General features: G+C 39.8%; 2 protein-coding genes across 2 annotated transcripts; both read left to right on the forward strand.

Annotated features, from left to right (window-relative positions):
* Positions 1-1459: 1459 nt before the first annotated feature.
* LOC108036958 (fructose-bisphosphate aldolase) lies at positions 1460-2821 on the forward strand. The gene is made up of 3 exons (XM_017113370.2): positions 1460-2327; positions 2388-2587; positions 2650-2821. Exons 1-3 carry the CDS (start codon positions 1529-1531, stop codon positions 2743-2745), a joined length of 1095 nt encoding a protein of 364 aa, XP_016968859.1. The 5' UTR covers positions 1460-1528; the 3' UTR covers positions 2746-2821.
* A 10191-nt stretch (positions 2822-13012) lies between these two features.
* Positions 13013-15150, forward strand: LOC108036957. Its single transcript, XM_017113369.2, has 3 exons — positions 13013-13470; positions 13539-13833; positions 13885-15150. The coding sequence occupies exons 1-3, from the start codon at positions 13013-13015 to the stop codon at positions 15148-15150; spliced, it is 2019 nt and encodes a 672-aa protein (XP_016968858.2).
* Positions 15151-19318: the final 4168 nt, after the last annotated feature.

Consider the following 19318-nt stretch of genomic DNA (forward strand, 5'->3'; position numbering starts at 1 on the left):
AAATTTAACATCACCTTTTATTCCACTTTGTATCGCCTCTTTTATGACACTGCGCGGCGCTTCCGCTTATAATTTGTGTTAACAAAACTTTTGCCATAAAATGTCCAAAGTGAAACTCATAAAACGCAAAATTGTCGGTGCGGTCAGATATAATTAATGTGGGGCAAGTTTATTCTTCTTTCGGTTAATCTTCCCTTTTAATCTCTCTGAAGTTTGAATCCCACACTCTGCCAAAGCAATTAAAAGTCTAATTATAATGTCATTAGAGGCATGTGCTAAATGGTCAGGTAATAGTCGAGTATCGCAATACATTAAAAAGTTTGGTCCAGTTAAAAAATATCTGAATAATTTGTCATTAAAAACAAGAAAGGAAAGCTAACTTCGGACGGAGCCGAAGTTGATATACCCTTGCAGAATATTCTGTAAATTATATTCTTCAAAATTATTCATATATTCATATATTCTTAATACTTATAAAAAGACCTAACTTCCTAACTTTAAAAACACCAAAGTTATGGCATTTCCAATCGTTCAGTTATATGGCAGCTATAGGATATAGTCGGCCGATCCTTATGAAATTTGGTAGGTCGGATTGATTGGCCAAAAATAAAACCCATAGAAAATCCCAACTTGATAACTTTACAAACACCAAAGTTATGGCATTTCCGATCAATCAATTATATGGCGGCTATAGGATATAGTCGTCCGATCCTTATGAAATTCGGTAGGTCGGATTAATTGGCCAAAAATAAAACTCATAGAAAATCCCAACTTCCTAACTTTAAAAACACCAAAGTTATGGCATTTCCGATCGTTCAGTTATATGGCAGCTATATGATATAGTGGCCCGATCCGGCTCGTTCCGACTTATATACTACCTGCAATAGAAAGACAACTTTTGGGAAAGTTTCAAGCAGATAGCTTTAAAACTGAGGGACTAGTTTGCGTAGAAACGGACGGACGGACGGACGGACAGACGGACAGACGGACGGACAGACGGACAGACGGACGGACAGACGGACATGGCTAGATCGACTCTCCTGGTGATGCTGATCAAGAATATATATACTTTATAGGGTCGGAAATGTCTCCTTCACTGCGTTGCAAACTTTTGACTGAAATTATAATACCCTCTGCAAGGGTATAAAGATGGCATATTTTCAAAATGACTTTTGGAATGTATTAATTTTGAACTGAGCGACTGTTTTGCTGAAACTTTTAAGTTTTAGTATTTGTATTTGCGAAACATTTATTTTTTTAATAAAATGGGCTAATATCCATTTTACGATGCATTCTGCAACGATGCAATCGATGAAAATGCTGACATCAACAATTCTTTTACTCAATTTAATGATTTCTCCCCAAATATTTTAATAGTTTAAACACTGATGAAAATCGATGAAAATTATTTTTTTCAATTTCCATGACTTACCTCTCACACATTTTGATATTTCGGAATTCCCCTTCAATACCTTACCCCGCTCCTTAAAAAAAACGTTCGACTAGCTAAAATTTTGGGTTTACCGGAATGACGACGCATTTCTACTATCCGAACAAGGAGCTGCAGGAGGAGCTGACATGCATATCGAAGGCCTTGGTGGCACCTGGAAAAGGTGTCCTGGCGGCCGACGAGTCCAGTGCAGTGATGGGCAAGCGATTTCAGCTCATCGGGGTAGAAAACACAGAGGAAAATCGCAGGATATATAGGCAAATGCTGTTTACCACCGATCCCAAGATATCGGAGAACATATCCGGAGTGATATTATACCACGAAACATTGCACCAGCGCACGGATGACGGGCTGCCATTTGTGGAGACCCTGAGGAAGAAGGGCATTCTGTCGGGGATCAAGGTGGACAAACATTTCTCACCACTCTTTGGTTCCGAGGAGGAGTTCACCACCCAGGGACTGGATGATCTGGCCAATCGATGTGCCATGTACAAGAAGGAGGGTTGCAGCTTCGCCAAGTGGCGGTGCATCCTGAAGATCACCAAGAACACCCCTTCGCCGCAGGCCATTTTGGAAAATGCGAATGTCATGGCCCGTTATGCGGCCATCTGCCAATCGCAGCGTTTAGTGCCGATCATCAGTCCCGAGGTCCTGCCCACCGGTGATCATGATTTGGATCGGTGTCAAAAAGTCAACGAAATTCTCCTGGCCGGCGTCTATAAGGCCCTCAGCGATCACCACGTCTTCCTGGAGGGAACTCTTCTGCAGCCCAGTATGGTAATGCCCGGTCTTCAGAGCAACAAGAATCATCCAGCAGCAGATATCGGATTGGCCACTGTCCTCTCTATCAGACGAACAGTTCCTCCAGCGGTTATGGGTAGGATCTTTTTAATACAATTCGGTACTCCCTAATTTATGTATCGTTTTTTATTGCCAGGAATTCTCTTCTGTTCCGGCGCCCAATCGGAGGAGGAGGCCACCGTCCATTTGAATGCCATCAACAACGTACCGCTATGTAAGCCCTGGGCCATGAGCTTCGCCTTCGATCGAGCACTTCAGACCTCGATTCTAAGGACTTGGGGTGGCAAGAAGGAGCAGATTAATCATGCTCAAAACGAGCTCATCAAGCGTTGCAAGGTCTGTCTCAACAATCAAATATGCGTTTCTTAAACTTACCTCTTTCCATACTCAAATATTAGGCAAACGGCTTGGCCAGCATTGGAAAATATGTTCTTGGATCCGTGGAAAGTTCAGCTGGCACCGAAAGACTTATCCAAGAAGCCGTCGAATTTTAAATAATATTTCGGTCGTCACTTCAAAAATCAAAAGTTTTAAATTAATAACAGTTATAAATAAAACCTTTGACTTAAATTAACATGGTCCCTTAAAATAAAACGTGGCATTCTGAAAACAAATTTCGAGACGGTGTACTCTAAGAAGATTCAATACAATATTTGTACTATTTGTACTTCTGCTATCCAATAAGTTTGTAGTTAAATTTTCTATTAATGCAAACTTAATTTTTCTTTTATTATTTTACGTTTTCGTGGCAACAAGAGACTAATATTTGAGTGTTTCCTTGCGTGAGTGAGTTTAAGTGCTCCTTGGTGACTTCTGGGCGACACTTGACCGCTGGCCGCGTGTTTGATGCCAGCCAGTCAGTCCGAACAAGTGGAAATATTGTTAACAAGCCTGCAAAGAGCAACATGACTCTTGGAGCAGAGTGTCGGCTTAATCCGCGGAGATTACCAGACACGCAGCTGCGTTCACGACTCCAGCGCCACTGCAGCTTAATTAACGCAGCGCATGCCAAAAACCAAAACGACGGCCATGTGCAGCAGCAACAGCAACAGCAGCAACATCGGCAGCAGCAACATCAACAACAGCAACATCAACACCAACAACTGCGGCAACCCCAGGTTGAGTGTTTCGACTTAATCAGCCGGTTCAGAGCCGCTCAAGTTGGTGTCATGTTGCTGGCAAATTAGTCAGGCTGCCACCAGAAATCGTTGGGGAAGGGGAAGCTTGCACACAAATCGCAATAATTAAAATTAAAGCAGTCACTAAGTTATAGCCTCGCCTTTCGCTGCACCGTCAGCTCCTCCCAGTTGTCACGCACAGAATTTTTGAACCGCCAAGCGGCCACATTTGCCAACGGATGTGAAGACTTGGATATACTTCGAAAAACCTATAATTATACATGATATTTTTTTAACTACGAGTAATTCAACGATTCCTAGAAAGTAATAAGAACTTAAGTTTTAAGAACTTTAATGCTTAACTTATTCTTTAAAAATATTTAATTGTAAGAATTACACATTTAAAAAAGTTATTTAATGGCTGAAATTACTGAGACGTTTTAAAATGTTTTTCTTTATATTTCACGCTCATAAACCATACATGTTCAGGCAACCATAAAAATATATTATTTCATGAAATATATTTTATAATTTTAATAGGGTACTCTTCGTGCAGTTATGACCCCTTTTAAATTTCTGTCTTTCCACCTGCAGCTTCGAACGGAGTTTTGTGGTTAATGCAATCGCCGAGTATCCCGAGACCGCGAGATTGTGTCCCCTTGATCGGTCAACACCCCCCCACCCGCACTGGAATTTAATTCTCAGTCCCAATCAGGCCAACGCGTACGACATGTCATGTTAATTGGGCTTCGGCACACACACACTTGCGAATGTATGCGCTTGTGGCCGGGTGTGCTTGTGTGTAAATTGCCATTATGCTCATGTTTGCTTAATATGTGGCACAACAACACCCACCGAGTTCCGCTCGATTCCAGGCTATATAGCTACAGCTATAACGACGGCAGCACGCGACGCGTCATGCCAATTAAAGCCAAATTATGGCAACGCTTTTTTAATCACATGCATTGCTCTTCGCCGCTCAGTCGCTCACAATCATTTACTCAGTTGTCCGCCTATTCAATCACTCATTCATTCACTCATTTACTCAATCAGCGGTTTCAATTTGCCGCTGAAGATTTATGGGCGTGGTGGTCGCTAATGTGGCATGGCATATACAGCCACTCAGAAAATAAGGACTTAATTTAAAATAAGGATACAGCTTAATCTTAAATTTTCTTAAACAAAATATTTTGGTAATTGAAATTATTTTAGGTTTCTTTAACAAATATAATTTTATATTATTTTTGCTTAATATATTTTTTTATACCCTTGCAGAGGGTATTATAATTTCAGTCAAAAGTTTGCAACGCAGTGAAGGAGACATTTCCGACCCTATAAAGTATATATATTCTTGATCAGCATCACCAGGAGAGTCGATCTAGCCATGTCCGTCTGTCCGTCCGTCTGTCCGTCTGTCCGTCCGTCTGTCCGTCTGTCCGTCTGTCCGTCCGTCCGTTTCTACGCAAACTAGTCCCTCAGTTTTAAAGCTATCTGCTTGAAACTTTCCCAAAAGTTGTCTTTCTATTGCAGGTAGTATATAAGTCGGAACGAGCCGGATCGGGCCACTATATCATATAGCTGCCATATAACTGAACGATCGGAAATGCCATAACTTTGGTGTTTTTAAAGTTAGGAAGTTGGGATTTTCTATGAGTTTTATTTTTGGCCAATTAATCCGACCTACCGAATTTCATAAGGATCGGACGACTATATCCTATAGCCGCCATATAATTGATTGATCGGAAATGCCATAACTTTGGTGTTTGTAAAGTTATCAAGTTGGGATTGGTACTTTGATTTATCAGATTAAGAATCACAATTACGACTATGACGAAAAAGCAAAGCCATTTCAGAATCGGATGGAATATGTTAAACATGGCTTGTTAGCCTTCGAAGTTTATTAACAGACTGACTTAACACCGCACTGTATTTAAACATTTATCGTTACAAGTGTGCTGGTTTATTATATTTTTTCGTACACCTGCAAATTCAAACATTTAACAAAGCCGCTTTTCAACATATTAAAATGTGTTCGTATACAAATACACTTGTTATACCTGAAACATCGAAATTTATTTTTGGCACAAATTTGTTTAAACAGTTTGTCCCCAGTCACACATACGCTACTTTTGTCAGACACTCTTATTATAAATATATGTGAAACAAGTTACAAATAGGAATACCCCACCAAGTCTAACGTCTAAGTACGACTATGACTAAAAGCAGAGCCAGAGTCGGATAGATAAAGTTTAACATGGCTTCCTAGCCATCGGATTTCGTTAACAAACTGCACTCACTTTAGACATTTATTCATATTAACCAACAGCCATAAGTTCTGCAGTTAGCAACTTAATTTTTTATACCCTTGCAGAGGGTATTATAATTTCAGTCAAAAGTTTGCAACGCAGTGAAGGAGACATTTCCGACCCTATAAAGTATATATATTCTTGATCAGCATCACCAGGAGAGTCGATCTAGCCATGTCCGTCTGTCCGTCTGTCCGTCCGTCCGTTTCTACGCAAACTAGTCCCTCAGTTTTAAAGCTATCTGCTTGAAACTTTCCCAAAAGTTGTCTTTCTATTGCAGGTAGTATATAAGTCGGAACGAGCCGGATCGGGCCACTATATCATATAGCTGCCATATAACTGAACGATCGGAAATGCCATAACTTTGGTGTTTTTAAAGTTAGGAAGTTGGGATTTTCTATGAGTTTTATTTTTGGCCAATTAATCCGACCTACCGAATTTCATAAGGATCGGACGACTATATCCTATAGCCGCCATATAATTGATTGATCGGAAATGCCATAACTTTGGTGTTTGTAAAGTTATCAAGTTGGGATTTTCTATGGGTTTTATTTTTGGCCAATCAATCCGACCTACCAAATTTCATAAGGATCGGCCGACTATATCCTATAGCTGCCATATAACTGAACGATTGGAAATGCCATAACTTTGGTGTTTTTAAAGTTAGGAAGTTAGGTCTTTTTATAAGTATTAAGAATATATGAATATATGAATAATTTTGAAGAATATAATTTACAGAATATTCTGCAAGGGTATATCAACTTCGGCTCCGTCCGAAGTTAGCTTTCCTTTCTTGTTTTGTATTAAATTTTAAGACTTTATTGTATTGTATTTTTCTGTGAGCATTTAAAATGTCAAACACAGTCAAGCATCAAAAAAGGAATGCAAGACACTTAAATAATTATTTTTCAAAAAGTTTAAATATTGTCCACCATTTATTATTTTAAAATACACTTTTATTTGAGGCTGACAATTAAAATTATTGGAAATGTATCTAATTTTTAAATCTAACAAAATGGAATTTTTCATTAGGAAAGCTTGACTGTACAGTTGAATACAAAACTTCCATGATCGCGACTGCAAAATGTTGCTGTTTGCCGGCGGCACGCGTTTGCAAGCGACTTCCACAGTCGCCAAAGATCAAAGCCAAATAGCCGACAAGCATCGAACCCGATTCAAGTTGGTCTTTAACGAGATTTCCACTTGCCAACCGGCGGCTGTTGTCCATAAACGAGTATGCGAGTTCGAGAAGTGGGAGTGGGCCCAGGGTTTTAGCAACCTGGCGGCGGCATAATTAGAAAAATCCAAGCCAAGCCAAACTAAAGCGACGGGGCTGTGGCGCCAAAGTTTAATTCACAATTTCGGACGGAGCGGGCACAAATCACTCAGCTGTCAAACGCTTGTTTTGATTAATTTGGTGTTAATAACGCAGACCGCACAAATCCTGTCCCGATCCGTTCGGCAATTAATGTGGCCTGGTGTTTGGTCTTTGGTTTCGCTGGCCCGTTGGCCAAAACCAAACCCAAACTTGGTCATGGAGCGTGAAAAACGAAACGCTTGGCCCCGAGCTTCGACTGAGGATGCGACTTGTGTTAATTGAAAGTTTCTGCCCAGCCATATAAAGTGAGGAAGCCAAAAGTCTCTCGTACGACTTCGATTTCGATTTGGTTGTCCGCTGATAGCCAAAATGTTGCCAACTCACCCGGCCATAAATGGCCGCACACGCGTTGCTTGGCAGATGGCAGGACGAATGAATATGCCGGAGTGGCAAGAATCGCTGGTGTTGGCCAGCCAAAAAACCAAATATCCACAAAATCGGGACAGTTTCGCTTTTGGTTTCGCTTTCCATGTGCGCCACATCATCAAGCCAAAAGTAAGAGGTGTTTAAAATGCTAATTTGGGCAATGCCACCAACTGAATCACGTACAGTTGTCTCCATTTCTCACATGACTTAATGACGCTGGATTTTGGTCTGTCCAAAAGTTTAACTCCGCTGCTGAAATGGGTAAAACATAGTTGGTTGGACCGTAATCTTAGAAATTATTACACCTCCAGGAAAACAGAGTTCATGAAAACACAAGGGGGGAAACAGGTTCATTAATATCTGGAATTTCCTTGGGGCCAATCGCAGAAAAATTGTTTAATTGAACTATACATTTGATTCTAAATTCTCTTTTGAAAAACATTAAAAGCAACCAAATTAACTTGAAAGACTTTTCTTGCTCTTAAAGCGATAATTTGTACTGCAGTTTTAAGTAATTTAAGATTTTCCTATACTTATTAAATATATTTTTCATGCTTGAAATCCAGGGATCCCTATCCTTTCGCTTTCTTAACCATCTGACCAAGAGCTTTCCCTGCCATCATTATTAAAAAGCATGGGATCCACTTTAAAGTGACCCACTGGCACAGGCGTATGCAAATGTTTCTTGGTTCGGTTCGGTTTGCTCTTCGGTTTGCAGCTCCCTTCCAGCTCGAGGCTGTCGCCCCATCAACGCGCTTGTTCAGCTGTCACCATATGCAGCTTCCTGGCCAGGACAGGCCGAAACGCTACTGACGTCGCCGCCCCCGGGTACTGAATCGAAATTTGCTATGCCAAAATGTCAAAATGTCAATTCGAAAACGTTTAGCAAAAAAAAAAGACTAAAGAGGGAAAACGCAGCGTCGCTGCCAAATGTTGGCTAAGTAAACTTTTTGGCTATTGAATGTCCAGTCAGCTCGCCAGCTTTTATATATATATTTATACACGTTTATATACGAAGGCGTGTCGCTGGCAGTCGCTCAAGAGTTGGTCAGGTGTAGGCTCGTTTGTCTGTCACTCGTTACATTTGCTTACCTTTCCTTTATGCAAATGCGGGTGAATTTTTGTCCCCGACTCCGGCTTGTATTGCATAAAGTTAAAGCTAGGCTATCTAGCTGGGCGCCTTTTTTATTGAAAAGTCTTATTTCTCGGAGTTCTGTCAATGCCCCACAAGATGCCTCACAACTTGTGTCGTCTGCTTGACAATCGTACGACATTTCTGACAAATACTGCCGGCACAAAATTCTTTTTTTTTTTGGTTTTTTCGACTGACGGACAGGCTCATAGACATGCATAGGCAAAGCATGTTGACAGGCCAACAGCCCAAAAAAAATAATACTTAAAAACAGTAAATCTTTTTGTTGCAAATTTTATGCAATTTTTCAGCGGTATTGTTTGTACGGCAGTCGAAAGAAACAAAAATAAATTATACACCCAAGCTATTTGGACAAATTCAATGAGAAAAATCTGCAATTTAAATAATGCCAACTGGCATTTTGAAATGCAGCCTATACAGAAAACCATCTTGGACAGTTGTTGCATCATTTGTTTGGTCTTTTAAAAAACAAACTAAATTTGGGCGTGACCACACAGTAGACAACTTAGTTCATAGCTTTTATTGTTTACACTTGATTCAATAAATATATTCAAATAGTTTTATATGAACAGAAAAAGACATCACCCTGAAGAACTTCGTTCTAGACGATAAGATGTTCGCCCTAGTTCCTTTAATTTAATTAATCAAATTAATGGCATGGATTTCAGGTGCCATCAGATGTGATTTCATGTTTTACTTGTGTATTTGTCTATGAACAAATTTAAGAAAAATAAAAAGGTACTTTTTATACCCTTGCAGAGGGTATTATAATTTTGGTCAGAAGTTTGTAACGCAGTGAAGGAGACGTTTCCGACCCCATAAAGTATATATATTCTTGATCAGGATCAATAGGGGAGTCGATATAGCCATGTCCGTCTGTCCGTCTGTCCGTCTGTCCGTCTGTCCGTCTGTCCGTCTGTTTCAATACCGTTTGTGAGCTCAGTTTAAAAGCTAGCGATCTGAAACTTTCACACGCGTCCTAAAACATGTGTACGCAGATCAAGTTTGAAAATCGCCCCGATCGGACGTCTATATCCTATAGCTCCCATAGGAACAATCGGATATATCTAGCAAAAATTGATGATATTTCGCGCAGTGTAAAAGCTATTGACATGAATTTTTCCAAATCGTATTTTTTTATGCATACCTTGATCAGGGTAAAAGCGCGTGGCAATCGGACGTCTATATCCTATAGCTCCCATAGGAAAAATAGGGTAAAATCGGTCCAAATTTTATGTTTTTCAGAATATTTCGCGCTGTGTAAAAGCTATTGCTATAAATTTTTTCAAATCGTATTTTTTTATACATTCCTTCATCATGGTGAAAGCGCGTGCTGATCGGACGTCTATATCCTATAGCTCCCATAGGAACAATCGGATATAACTTTCAAGAATGGAAGATATTTTGTGCAGTGTAAAAGCTATAAACATAAATCTTTCCAAATCTTATATTTTTTATGCATACCTTGATCAGGGTAAAAGCGCTTGGCGATCGGACGTCTATATCCTACAGCTCCCATAGGAACAATAGGGTGAAATCGGTTAAAATTTAATGATTTTTAGGATATTTCGCACAGTATATAAGCAATTGACATGAATCTTTCCAAATCGTATTTTTTTATGCATACCTTGATTATGATAAAAGCACGTGACGATCGGACGTCTATATCCTACAGCTCCCATAGGAACAACAGGGTGAAATCGGTCCAAATTTGATGATTTTCTGAATTTTTCGCGTAGTGTGTAAGCTACTGACATAAATTTTTCCAAGTCTTATTTATTTACGCATATCTTGATTAGGGTAAAAGCGCTTGCCGATCGGACGTCTATTTCTTATAGCTTCCGTAGGAAAAATAATTAAAGGCTGCGAAAGTATCCCTTTTTTTCTATTTTTATATGACATTTTTGCAGTATAAAAGCAATTGACATTAAACGATGAAAATCTAGTTTATTTATGTATACCTTATTCCTTTGGCTACTTTTTCAGTTTTAGCAATTTCGGCAAAGTCTGCAAGGGTATTAAAACTTCGGCTTGCCGAAGTTAGCTTCCGTCCTCGTTTAAAGTAATTGATTCTAGAAACAAGAAAGGAAAGCTAACTTCGGACGGAGCCGAAGTTGATATACCCTTGCAGAATATTCTGTAAATTATATTCTTCAAAATTATTCATATATTCATATATTCTTAATACTTATAAAAAGACCTAACTTCCTAACTTTAAAAACACCAAAGTTATGGCATTTCCAATCGTTCAGTTATATGGCAGCTATAGGATATAGTCGGCCGATCCTTATGAAATTTGGTAGGTCGGATTGATTGGCCAAAAATAAAACCCATAGAAAATCCCAACTTGATAACTTTACAAACACCAAAGTTATGGCATTTCCGATCAATCAATTATATGGCGGCTATAGGATATAGTCGTCCGATCCTTATGAAATTCGGTAGGTCGGATTAATTGGCCAAAAATAAAACTCATAGAAAATCCCAACTTCCTAACTTTAAAAACACCAAAGTTATGGCATTTCCGATCGTTCAGTTATATGGCAGCTATATGATATAGTGGCCCGATCCGGCTCGTTCCGACTTATATACTACCTGCAATAGAAAGACAACTTTTGGGAAAGTTTCAAGCAGATAGCTTTAAAACTGAGGGACTAGTTTGCGTAGAAACGGACGGACGGACAGACGGACAGACGGACAGACGGACGGACAGACGGACAGACGGACGGACAGACGGACATGGCTAGATCGACTCTCCTGGTGATGCTGATCAAGAATATATATACTTTATAGGGTCGGAAATGTCTCCTTCACTGCGTTGCAAACTTTTGACTGAAATTATAATACCCTCTGCAAGGGTATAAAAAATTAAGTTGCTAACTGCAGAACTTATGGCTGTTGGTTAATATGAATAAATGTCTAAAGTGAGTGCAGTTTGTTAACGAAATCCGATGGCTAGGAAGCCATGTTAAACTTTATCTATCCGACTCTGGCTCTGCTTTTAGTCATAGTCGTACTTAGACGTTAGACTTGGTGGGGTATTCCTATTTGTAACTTGTTTCACATATATTTATAATAAGAGTGTCTGACAAAAGTAGCGTATGTGTGACTGGGGACAAACTGTTTAAACAAATTTGTGCCAAAAATAAATTTCGATGTTTCAGGTATAACAAGTGTATTTGTATACGAACACATTTTAATATGTTGAAAAGCGGCTTTGTTAAATGTTTGAATTTGCAGGTGTACGAAAAAATATAATAAACCAGCACACTTGTAACGATAAATGTTTAAATACAGTGCGGTGTTAAGTCAGTCTGTTAATAAACTTCGAAGGCTAACAAGCCATGTTTAACATATTCCATCCGATTCTGAAATGGCTTTGCTTTTTCGTCATAGTCGTAATTGTGATTCTTAATCTGATAAATCAAAGTACCAATCCCAACTTGATAACTTTACAAACACCAAAGTTATGGCATTTCCGATCAATCAATTATATGGCGGCTATAGGATATAGTCGTCCGATCCTTATGAAATTCGGTAGGTCGGATTAATTGGCCAAAAATAAAACTCATAGAAAATCCCAACTTCCTAACTTTAAAAACACCAAAGTTATGGCATTTCCGATCGTTCAGTTATATGGCAGCTATATGATATAGTGGCCCGATCCGGCTCGTTCCGACTTATATACTACCTGCAATAGAAAGACAACTTTTGGGAAAGTTTCAAGCAGATAGCTTTAAAACTGAGGGACTAGTTTGCGTAGAAACGGACGGACGGACAGACGGACAGACGGACAGACGGACGGACAGACGGACAGACGGACGGACAGACGGACATGGCTAGATCGACTCTCCTGGTGATGCTGATCAAGAATATATATACTTTATAGGGTCGGAAATGTCTCCTTCACTGCGTTGCAAACTTTTGACTGAAATTATAATACCCTCTGCAAGGGTATAAAAAATTAAGTTGCTAACTGCAGAACTTATGGCTGTTGGTTAATATGAATAAATGTCTAAAGTGAGTGCAGTTTGTTAACGAAATCCGATGGCTAGGAAGCCATGTTAAACTTTATCTATCCGACTCTGGCTCTGCTTTTAGTCATAGTCGTACTTAGACGTTAGACTTGGTGGGGTATTCCTATTTGTAACTTGTTTCACATATATTTATAATAAGAGTGTCTGACAAAAGTAGCGTATGTGTGACTGGGGACAAACTGTTTAAACAAATTTGTGCCAAAAATAAATTTCGATGTTTCAGGTATAACAAGTGTATTTGTATACGAACACATTTTAATATGTTGAAAAGCGGCTTTGTTAAATGTTTGAATTTGCAGGTGTACGAAAAAATATAATAAACCAGCACACTTGTAACGATAAATGTTTAAATACAGTGCGGTGTTAAGTCAGTCTGTTAATAAACTTCGAAGGCTAACAAGCCATGTTTAACATATTCCATCCGATTCTGAAATGGCTTTGCTTTTTCGTCATAGTCGTAATTGTGATTCTTAATCTGATAAATCAAAGTACCAATACTCAGTACCAAAAGTTCAGAATTTCGGAACTTAAAGCGAATATATCAGACGGGCCTTCCACTAGTTCACCTCCTTCCATTAATATTCCGAGCACACCTTTGCCCCGTTTCTTTGTGGAGTCCCCCAAGTGCAGGATTCCTTATGTGAACCCCCTCGATCCGGAGGCTAGTTTCCATCCCGACCATTTCGAGGTCTGTTCCAACGAATCCGCTTTGGTGACCCCGATCTATGACATCAGCCGAAAGCGATATGTGCTGTTCATCAATAAAACGTTGGGCTTACTTTCTCCCAACTCCAACGAGGTGGAGTACAACTGCTATTATCAGGAGATCACGCGCGATACGAGCCACGACAGCTACGACAAGTAAGTATCAATTGCCGCCTTCAGATCTTTCTTATTGAGCATCATTATTGTTAATTGTGCTTCTGTAGGGTGGATCGAAAGTATTTTTCGCAGAACTACGAGGTGCCGCTGCATGTGCAGGGCTTGATTTTGGCCTGCCATCGTCTGGGGAACGAGTCGGACATCCTGCAGAGCGATGCATACTCCCTCATCCAATATAAGCCACTCCCCAAAGGACTCTCGCAGGAGCCGGCTAGACGGAAGCCCAGCGTCCTAATGTTCGGCATAGACAGCCTGTCGCGGATAAACCTACGTCGAACCATGCCAAAGGTTTATAACTTCCTAACGCGCAGCGGTTGGTACGAGCTGCAAGGTTACAATAAGGTAAGTGAAAGGACTTATTATCAAGGATTTATATTTTAATCTAAATGGTAGATAGGCGACAACACATTTCCCAATTTAATGGCCATCTTGACTGGCTATAATCCGAATTCAGCCTTGGAAAAGGTGTGCGACTGGAACGAGAGAGGGTGCCTGGACCAGACCCCCTTTATTTGGAAGTACTTCCGGAATGCCAGCTATCTGACAGCCTATGCCGAGGATGAGACGGGGATGAGCACATTCAACTACCTAAAACCCGGTTTTGTAGAATCCCCCACCGACTTTTACCTCAGGCCCTTCCAGAAGGCCTTCGAATCGGACCTAAATACCTGGAAATGCGAGGACTGCTCGATGAGGTACTGCATCGGCCGGCGGATCACGAGCAGCTACGTCTACGACATGGCCAGAGATTTTGCCAGGCGATTCGTGGACGAGCGTCCCATCTGGGGTCTGTTCTGGTCGAATAGTTTCAGCCACGACAGCTATCAGATGCCCTCCAAAATGGAGGACTATGTGCTGCAGTACCTGCTGGATTTCCAGGCAGATGGAGTGTTCGAACAGAGTATTATGGTGTTCCTCTCGGATCATGGATCTCGGTGGGGAAAGCTCACGTCCTTGTCCAGTGGTTTTCTGGAGGAGCGTCTGCCCTCGATGTTCATCTACTTGCCACCCTGGTTCCGGGCTCAATACCCGGAATATGCGAGCGCCTTGCAGGGAAATCGGAACCGCCTCACCTCCAACTACGATCTGCACAACACCCTGAAGCACATCATCGAACTGGGCAACACTGCCGACAGCCCCAAGCTGCCCGGATCGGTCGACTGCCCCAAGTGCCAGTCCCTATTCTATCCCGTCGGCGAGTCGAGAACGTGTGAAGACGCCGGAATACCGGAGCACTTCTGTACCTGCGTGCCCTACAAGAGACTTACGGCGAATTGGGCACGGCGAATTCCGCCCCGGGTAATCGGTCGGATGAACGAATATCTGGCTGGCAGGAACCTCAGCGGTATTTGTTCCGAGCTCACTCTGAAGTACATTTACAAGACAGAGATGAAAATTGGACTCGAACACGATTTCGACGGTGAGTTGCCCGTTGTAGATGTGACCACCTATCGCACCAAGTTCCAGGTGGATCAGAACACCGCCGATTTCGAAGCCACCGTTCAGTTCAATAATGTTACGGAGTCTGTGGAGGTCTCGGTGCCCACCATAAGTCGGCTCGATCGTTATAAATATGTTTCAACCTGTGTCGACGACAAAATCGACAAGATGTACTGCATTTGCAAAAGTGATCTTAAAAATATGACTAGCCCTTACTGAGACTGTTAATTAGAGTAATAAAATTATATTTGAATTCTTCGTTGGGTATTGCTTTCAAAATTAAACTCGTTATACGTTCGCTTGCGAAAATATTATGGAGAACAATCATTTTACTCGGGTAAATATTTGATTGTTTTGAATGTGTTTTAATTACAACAGAAAGGAAGTCGTAGCCGAAGTTTATCTACCATTGCAGTTATTACAAAACGACTACATTTCGATTTCTATTCTTGTATATGCTACTACTAAAAACAATGAAGATATGTCGATTTTTCGCTGCCTTTTGCCATCGTTTCTATTTAAGCTGTATGATATTGTCGTCCGATTTTGACAAAACTAAAACCGTAATGCTGATTTAGTAAATAATTACTATATCTCAAAGGAATATTTTAATAAATGGAAAAAAAAGCAAAATAATTCTTTTTTTTTTTTTTGTATTTTCCCATGGGAGCTATGTATATGTTATGCAGGGCCGTCGAGAGCCACACCGGTCCTTTCTTCCTTTCTTATTTGAATTACACAGAAGTGTTATACATCAGAAGCTAAATGAGTTTAGTCACAGAACAAAAGTGGACATTTTAATTTTAGCTTTAAAACTAAGGGACTAGTTTGCGTAGAAACTTACGGACGGACAGACGGACATGGCTAGATCGACTCTCCTGGTGATGCTGATCAAGAATATATATAATTTATAGGGCCGGATATGTCTCCTTTACTGCTTTGCAAACTTTTGACTGAAATTATAATACCCTCTTCAAGGGTATAATGATGACTTCTTTAATTATGACATGGCATCAATATGTTTTCAATAACAAAATTATTATATAATTAAACTGAAAAAATATTTATTATTCCATCATTTTTATGAACATAATATTTTTATAAGTATAAGTGTAGTGCGTTGATGCGATTTTGAAATAAAATTTCTATTTCAAATTTACAAGATACAAAATATTATCTTTATTTTGTTAAAATCGTTTTCAATAGTTGTTAAAATAGTTATCCTTTCTGCCTAGCGAAAAAATCAATAAAGCCCAAGTAACCACCCACAAATTCATAGAAATTACCAAAATTAAAACATAAATAAAATACAAGGAAGCACGTACGCGAACGCCGGCAGAAAGACACATACCTGTGTATGTATATATTTCTATGTATATATTTACGGGCAAAGCAAATGAATTCAATTTCGAATGAAAAATGGCGGCAGTGATGAAGATGGCGACGGCGACGGCATCGCAAAGTGCGTGCTTGGGTGAAAAGTGGGTGGAAAAACAAGAAAATGGAGTGGGACGGCGGAAGAGGAAAAGTGCCGTGGAAGGAACAAACTTTATTAACATTTTTCGCATGCTGCACGTGCAGTATTTGCGGCAGGAACGCCGAGTCGCTTATTTCGCGCTCTTTAATGAAGTTTCATAAATTGTGAAAATCGAACGTTAATCAAATAAGGAGCGGAGAGCCATGTACAAAAGGTGGCGCCATAAATGGCCGACAAACTGCAGACGTGGCCAAAAGAATCTGTCAATAAATCAATTAGTGTAATATAAATCAAGTGACAAACGAAAAACAGAAAACCAAAACGCGTCGCTAGAGGGCGCTGTGGTGATGTTTCCATCTTCCGTAAACGATAGTTTGTGGTCTTAATTAATTGCAACAAATTTTATGTCAGACATAATGGCTGGGGAAAAATCAGAAATAGAAAATATAGCATTAATAGTGGCCCAGAGCCACAATTAGCCAAATGACAAAGCCGACACGATTGCTCTGGCTCATAACTCATGACATTTTGCGGCTTTTCAATTGTCAGTTGATGGCTACAATTACAATTACAATTGCCCTGTGCACCCCTTCAGCTTTCTCTCCCATTGATGGAAGCAATATATTCGGTTCCTTGGAAAATTCCGCCCATTTCAGGCGTTCCAATGGGCGTATGCGCAATGCCCAGCAAGGTAGCCAACTCAATGGCTCTAAGTCTGCCATAAATGTTTCTTGAACTTTTTCAAGCAATTACACTTAGAAAACAGTTTGAAGTTTACCTAAAAGACTGTTTTTTTTTATTTATTTAAAAAAAACCTATAAATATGTAGTACATATTTCTCAAAATAAAAGCTTCATAAACATATCTTAGTACTAAAAATTAATGTTTTTAGACTAGCAGCATTCATTTTAAATCGTTATATATCATTAACATAATTTTATATTTTGCACTATTACCAAAAAAATTCTTAACCATTTACAATCATTTTGGTTCTTTAATTAAATACCTTGTATTTTAAGTATACTTATTGTGTCATCTGGGAATTATTTTTTTCAGCTTTTATATTTCCTGGGTTTGACTTCTTTTCAAATTGTTTTTCTACCGAATGCAGACCAAACCAACCTTCTTGGTCCGTGGCAAACAATTTTGACGTTTGACTAATGCGGTACATTAGTTCTGCAAAAATTTCTTAATTTAGAGTCAACGCTGCCCCGAAAATTTCCTCGAAGGTAAAATGAAAGGTGGGTGGGACGAACTGACTGGAACCTGCATGCCGAATTTATTTTTGCCGCAACCCGGTGCTCTTAAGTTTCCTGGAGCTTTATCTGCTAAAAATTTGTCACAGCAAATAAAAAGTTTTGCTTTACGCCATGGCGCCCGGTCTTTCAGTTATTTTTTTCGTATTTGTTTTTTAGTCCGCCGAGCAAGAAATAAAGATAAAAACTTAAGCTAAAATAAGTTTCTATAAAAGTGTTCAAAAAAAAAGGGGAAAAGGAGAAAAGCCAAAAAGCCAGCGATGAAGAAATTTGAAGTGCAGCAAACTGCAGCAATAATAAAATAACAGAAAAGCAATTAAAAGCCAGCTGCTGGTGATTTGGCGGATTAGGGGCCAACTCGACCACTGGCGGAGGCGACATTGTCTCACTGAATGCTGCCATAACCTTGAGATATATACAATTTTAACGCGACCAAAGAGCAAAGCTCAACGTCGCACAATTACAGTGTTATGTAATTGCCCGGACAATGTCTAACAATGGGACGATCTGGTTGCAGGTTCAGAGGATGAAGAGGATAAAAAATTGGCTTCCAGCTAGGTAAGACAATAACTAATAACTTAGGTGGATTGCAACGAAATTCTGAGAGCGGACAAATAAAGAAATTGACAGTGGATTGAACAAAATATTTTCGTTATTTTACGTACAAATCTTTTAAAGCCAAAGTCTCTTCAATCAAAGATTGGTTTAATGTGCCAAATTAATTATATTTTATTTATTTTGAATGCCTATTTCTTGGTAATTTTGAATGCTCTACAAATCGACAAATTTGCTCTTTAAATCTCTCCCGAATCGATGGTGGTGTCGGTAGAGTATCAGTGGACCTATCAGCTGCTGTCGGTGGTGCTGGCAGGCACCGTTATAAAGTCGTCATCATCTTCAGAATCCAAAAGTATCCTCAAGTACATCGAAAGCATCGTTAAAGATATTACCCACTGGGCCACGTTGGGCCACGACCACTGCCAAAAGGGCCAGAAGGGTAATTGCAATGAAGGCACGCATTCTCAGACTTTTGCTCCAATCGAAACTGATGACTATTCAGTCTAAGCCAAGCCCCTTTTATACCCAAAAACTCAAAACATCACCAAAATGTAGCCAAATCCCACCTGCGAATACCCATGATGTCAGCTTCATCTGTGTGCTTAGCTGGAATCTCCGAAGAATGGAGAATTGCTAGATTGGGGGTCGTCGAGCTCAACTCGAATTGTTCGCCTCTAATTATTCGTTACATATTGTTGTCATCCATTTTTTGGCAACAGCTGGCACTCGTTTGAATTAAATCTATTGTTTCTATTTTCATCTTAAATGTTTGAGTTTGAAATGACTGTGGGACTAAAGGGGAAGATTTGCTGACATCTGCGTCTATTTTGGAAATAATTAATAATTTACCTTAATGAAAAAACAAGAAAAAACAAGAAAAAACAAGAAAGGAAAGCAAACTTCGGGCGGAGCCGAAGTTGATATACCCTTGCATAATACTCTGTAAATTATATTCTCCAAATCTGGTTGCAGGTTTAGAGGATGAAGAGGATAAAATATTGGCTTCCAGCTAGGTAAGACAATAACTAATAACTTAAGTGGATTACAACGAAATTCTGAGAGCGGATAAACAAAGAAATTGACAGAGGATTGAACA

Source organism: Drosophila rhopaloa, unplaced genomic scaffold (genome assembly GCF_018152115.1).
Source record: "Drosophila rhopaloa isolate 14029-0021.01 unplaced genomic scaffold, ASM1815211v1 contig_178, whole genome shotgun sequence".
NCBI lineage: Eukaryota > Metazoa > Arthropoda > Insecta > Diptera > Drosophilidae > Drosophila > Drosophila rhopaloa.

What these genes read in the sequence shown, in the direction of transcription:
- LOC108036958 (XM_017113370.2), top strand. Translation starts at nt 1,529, where the DNA reads ATGACGACGCATTTCTACTATCCGAACAAGGAGCTGCAGGAGGAGCTG. An exon ending in AGTTCCTCCAGCGGTTATGG is followed by an intron (nt 2,328 to 2,387) that starts GTAGGATCTTTT and finishes TTTTATTGCCAG; the next exon opens with GAATTCTCTTCTGTTCCGGC. An exon ending in AGCTCATCAAGCGTTGCAAG is followed by an intron (nt 2,588 to 2,649) that starts GTCTGTCTCAAC and finishes CTCAAATATTAG; the next exon opens with GCAAACGGCTTGGCCAGCAT.
- LOC108036957 (XM_017113369.2), top strand. Translation starts at nt 13,013, where the DNA reads ATGTTTAACATATTCCATCCGATTCTGAAATGGCTTTGCTTTTTCGTC. An exon ending in AGCCACGACAGCTACGACAA is followed by an intron (nt 13,471 to 13,538) that starts GTAAGTATCAAT and finishes GTGCTTCTGTAG; the next exon opens with GGTGGATCGAAAGTATTTTT. An exon ending in AGCTGCAAGGTTACAATAAG is followed by an intron (nt 13,834 to 13,884) that starts GTAAGTGAAAGG and finishes TCTAAATGGTAG; the next exon opens with ATAGGCGACAACACATTTCC.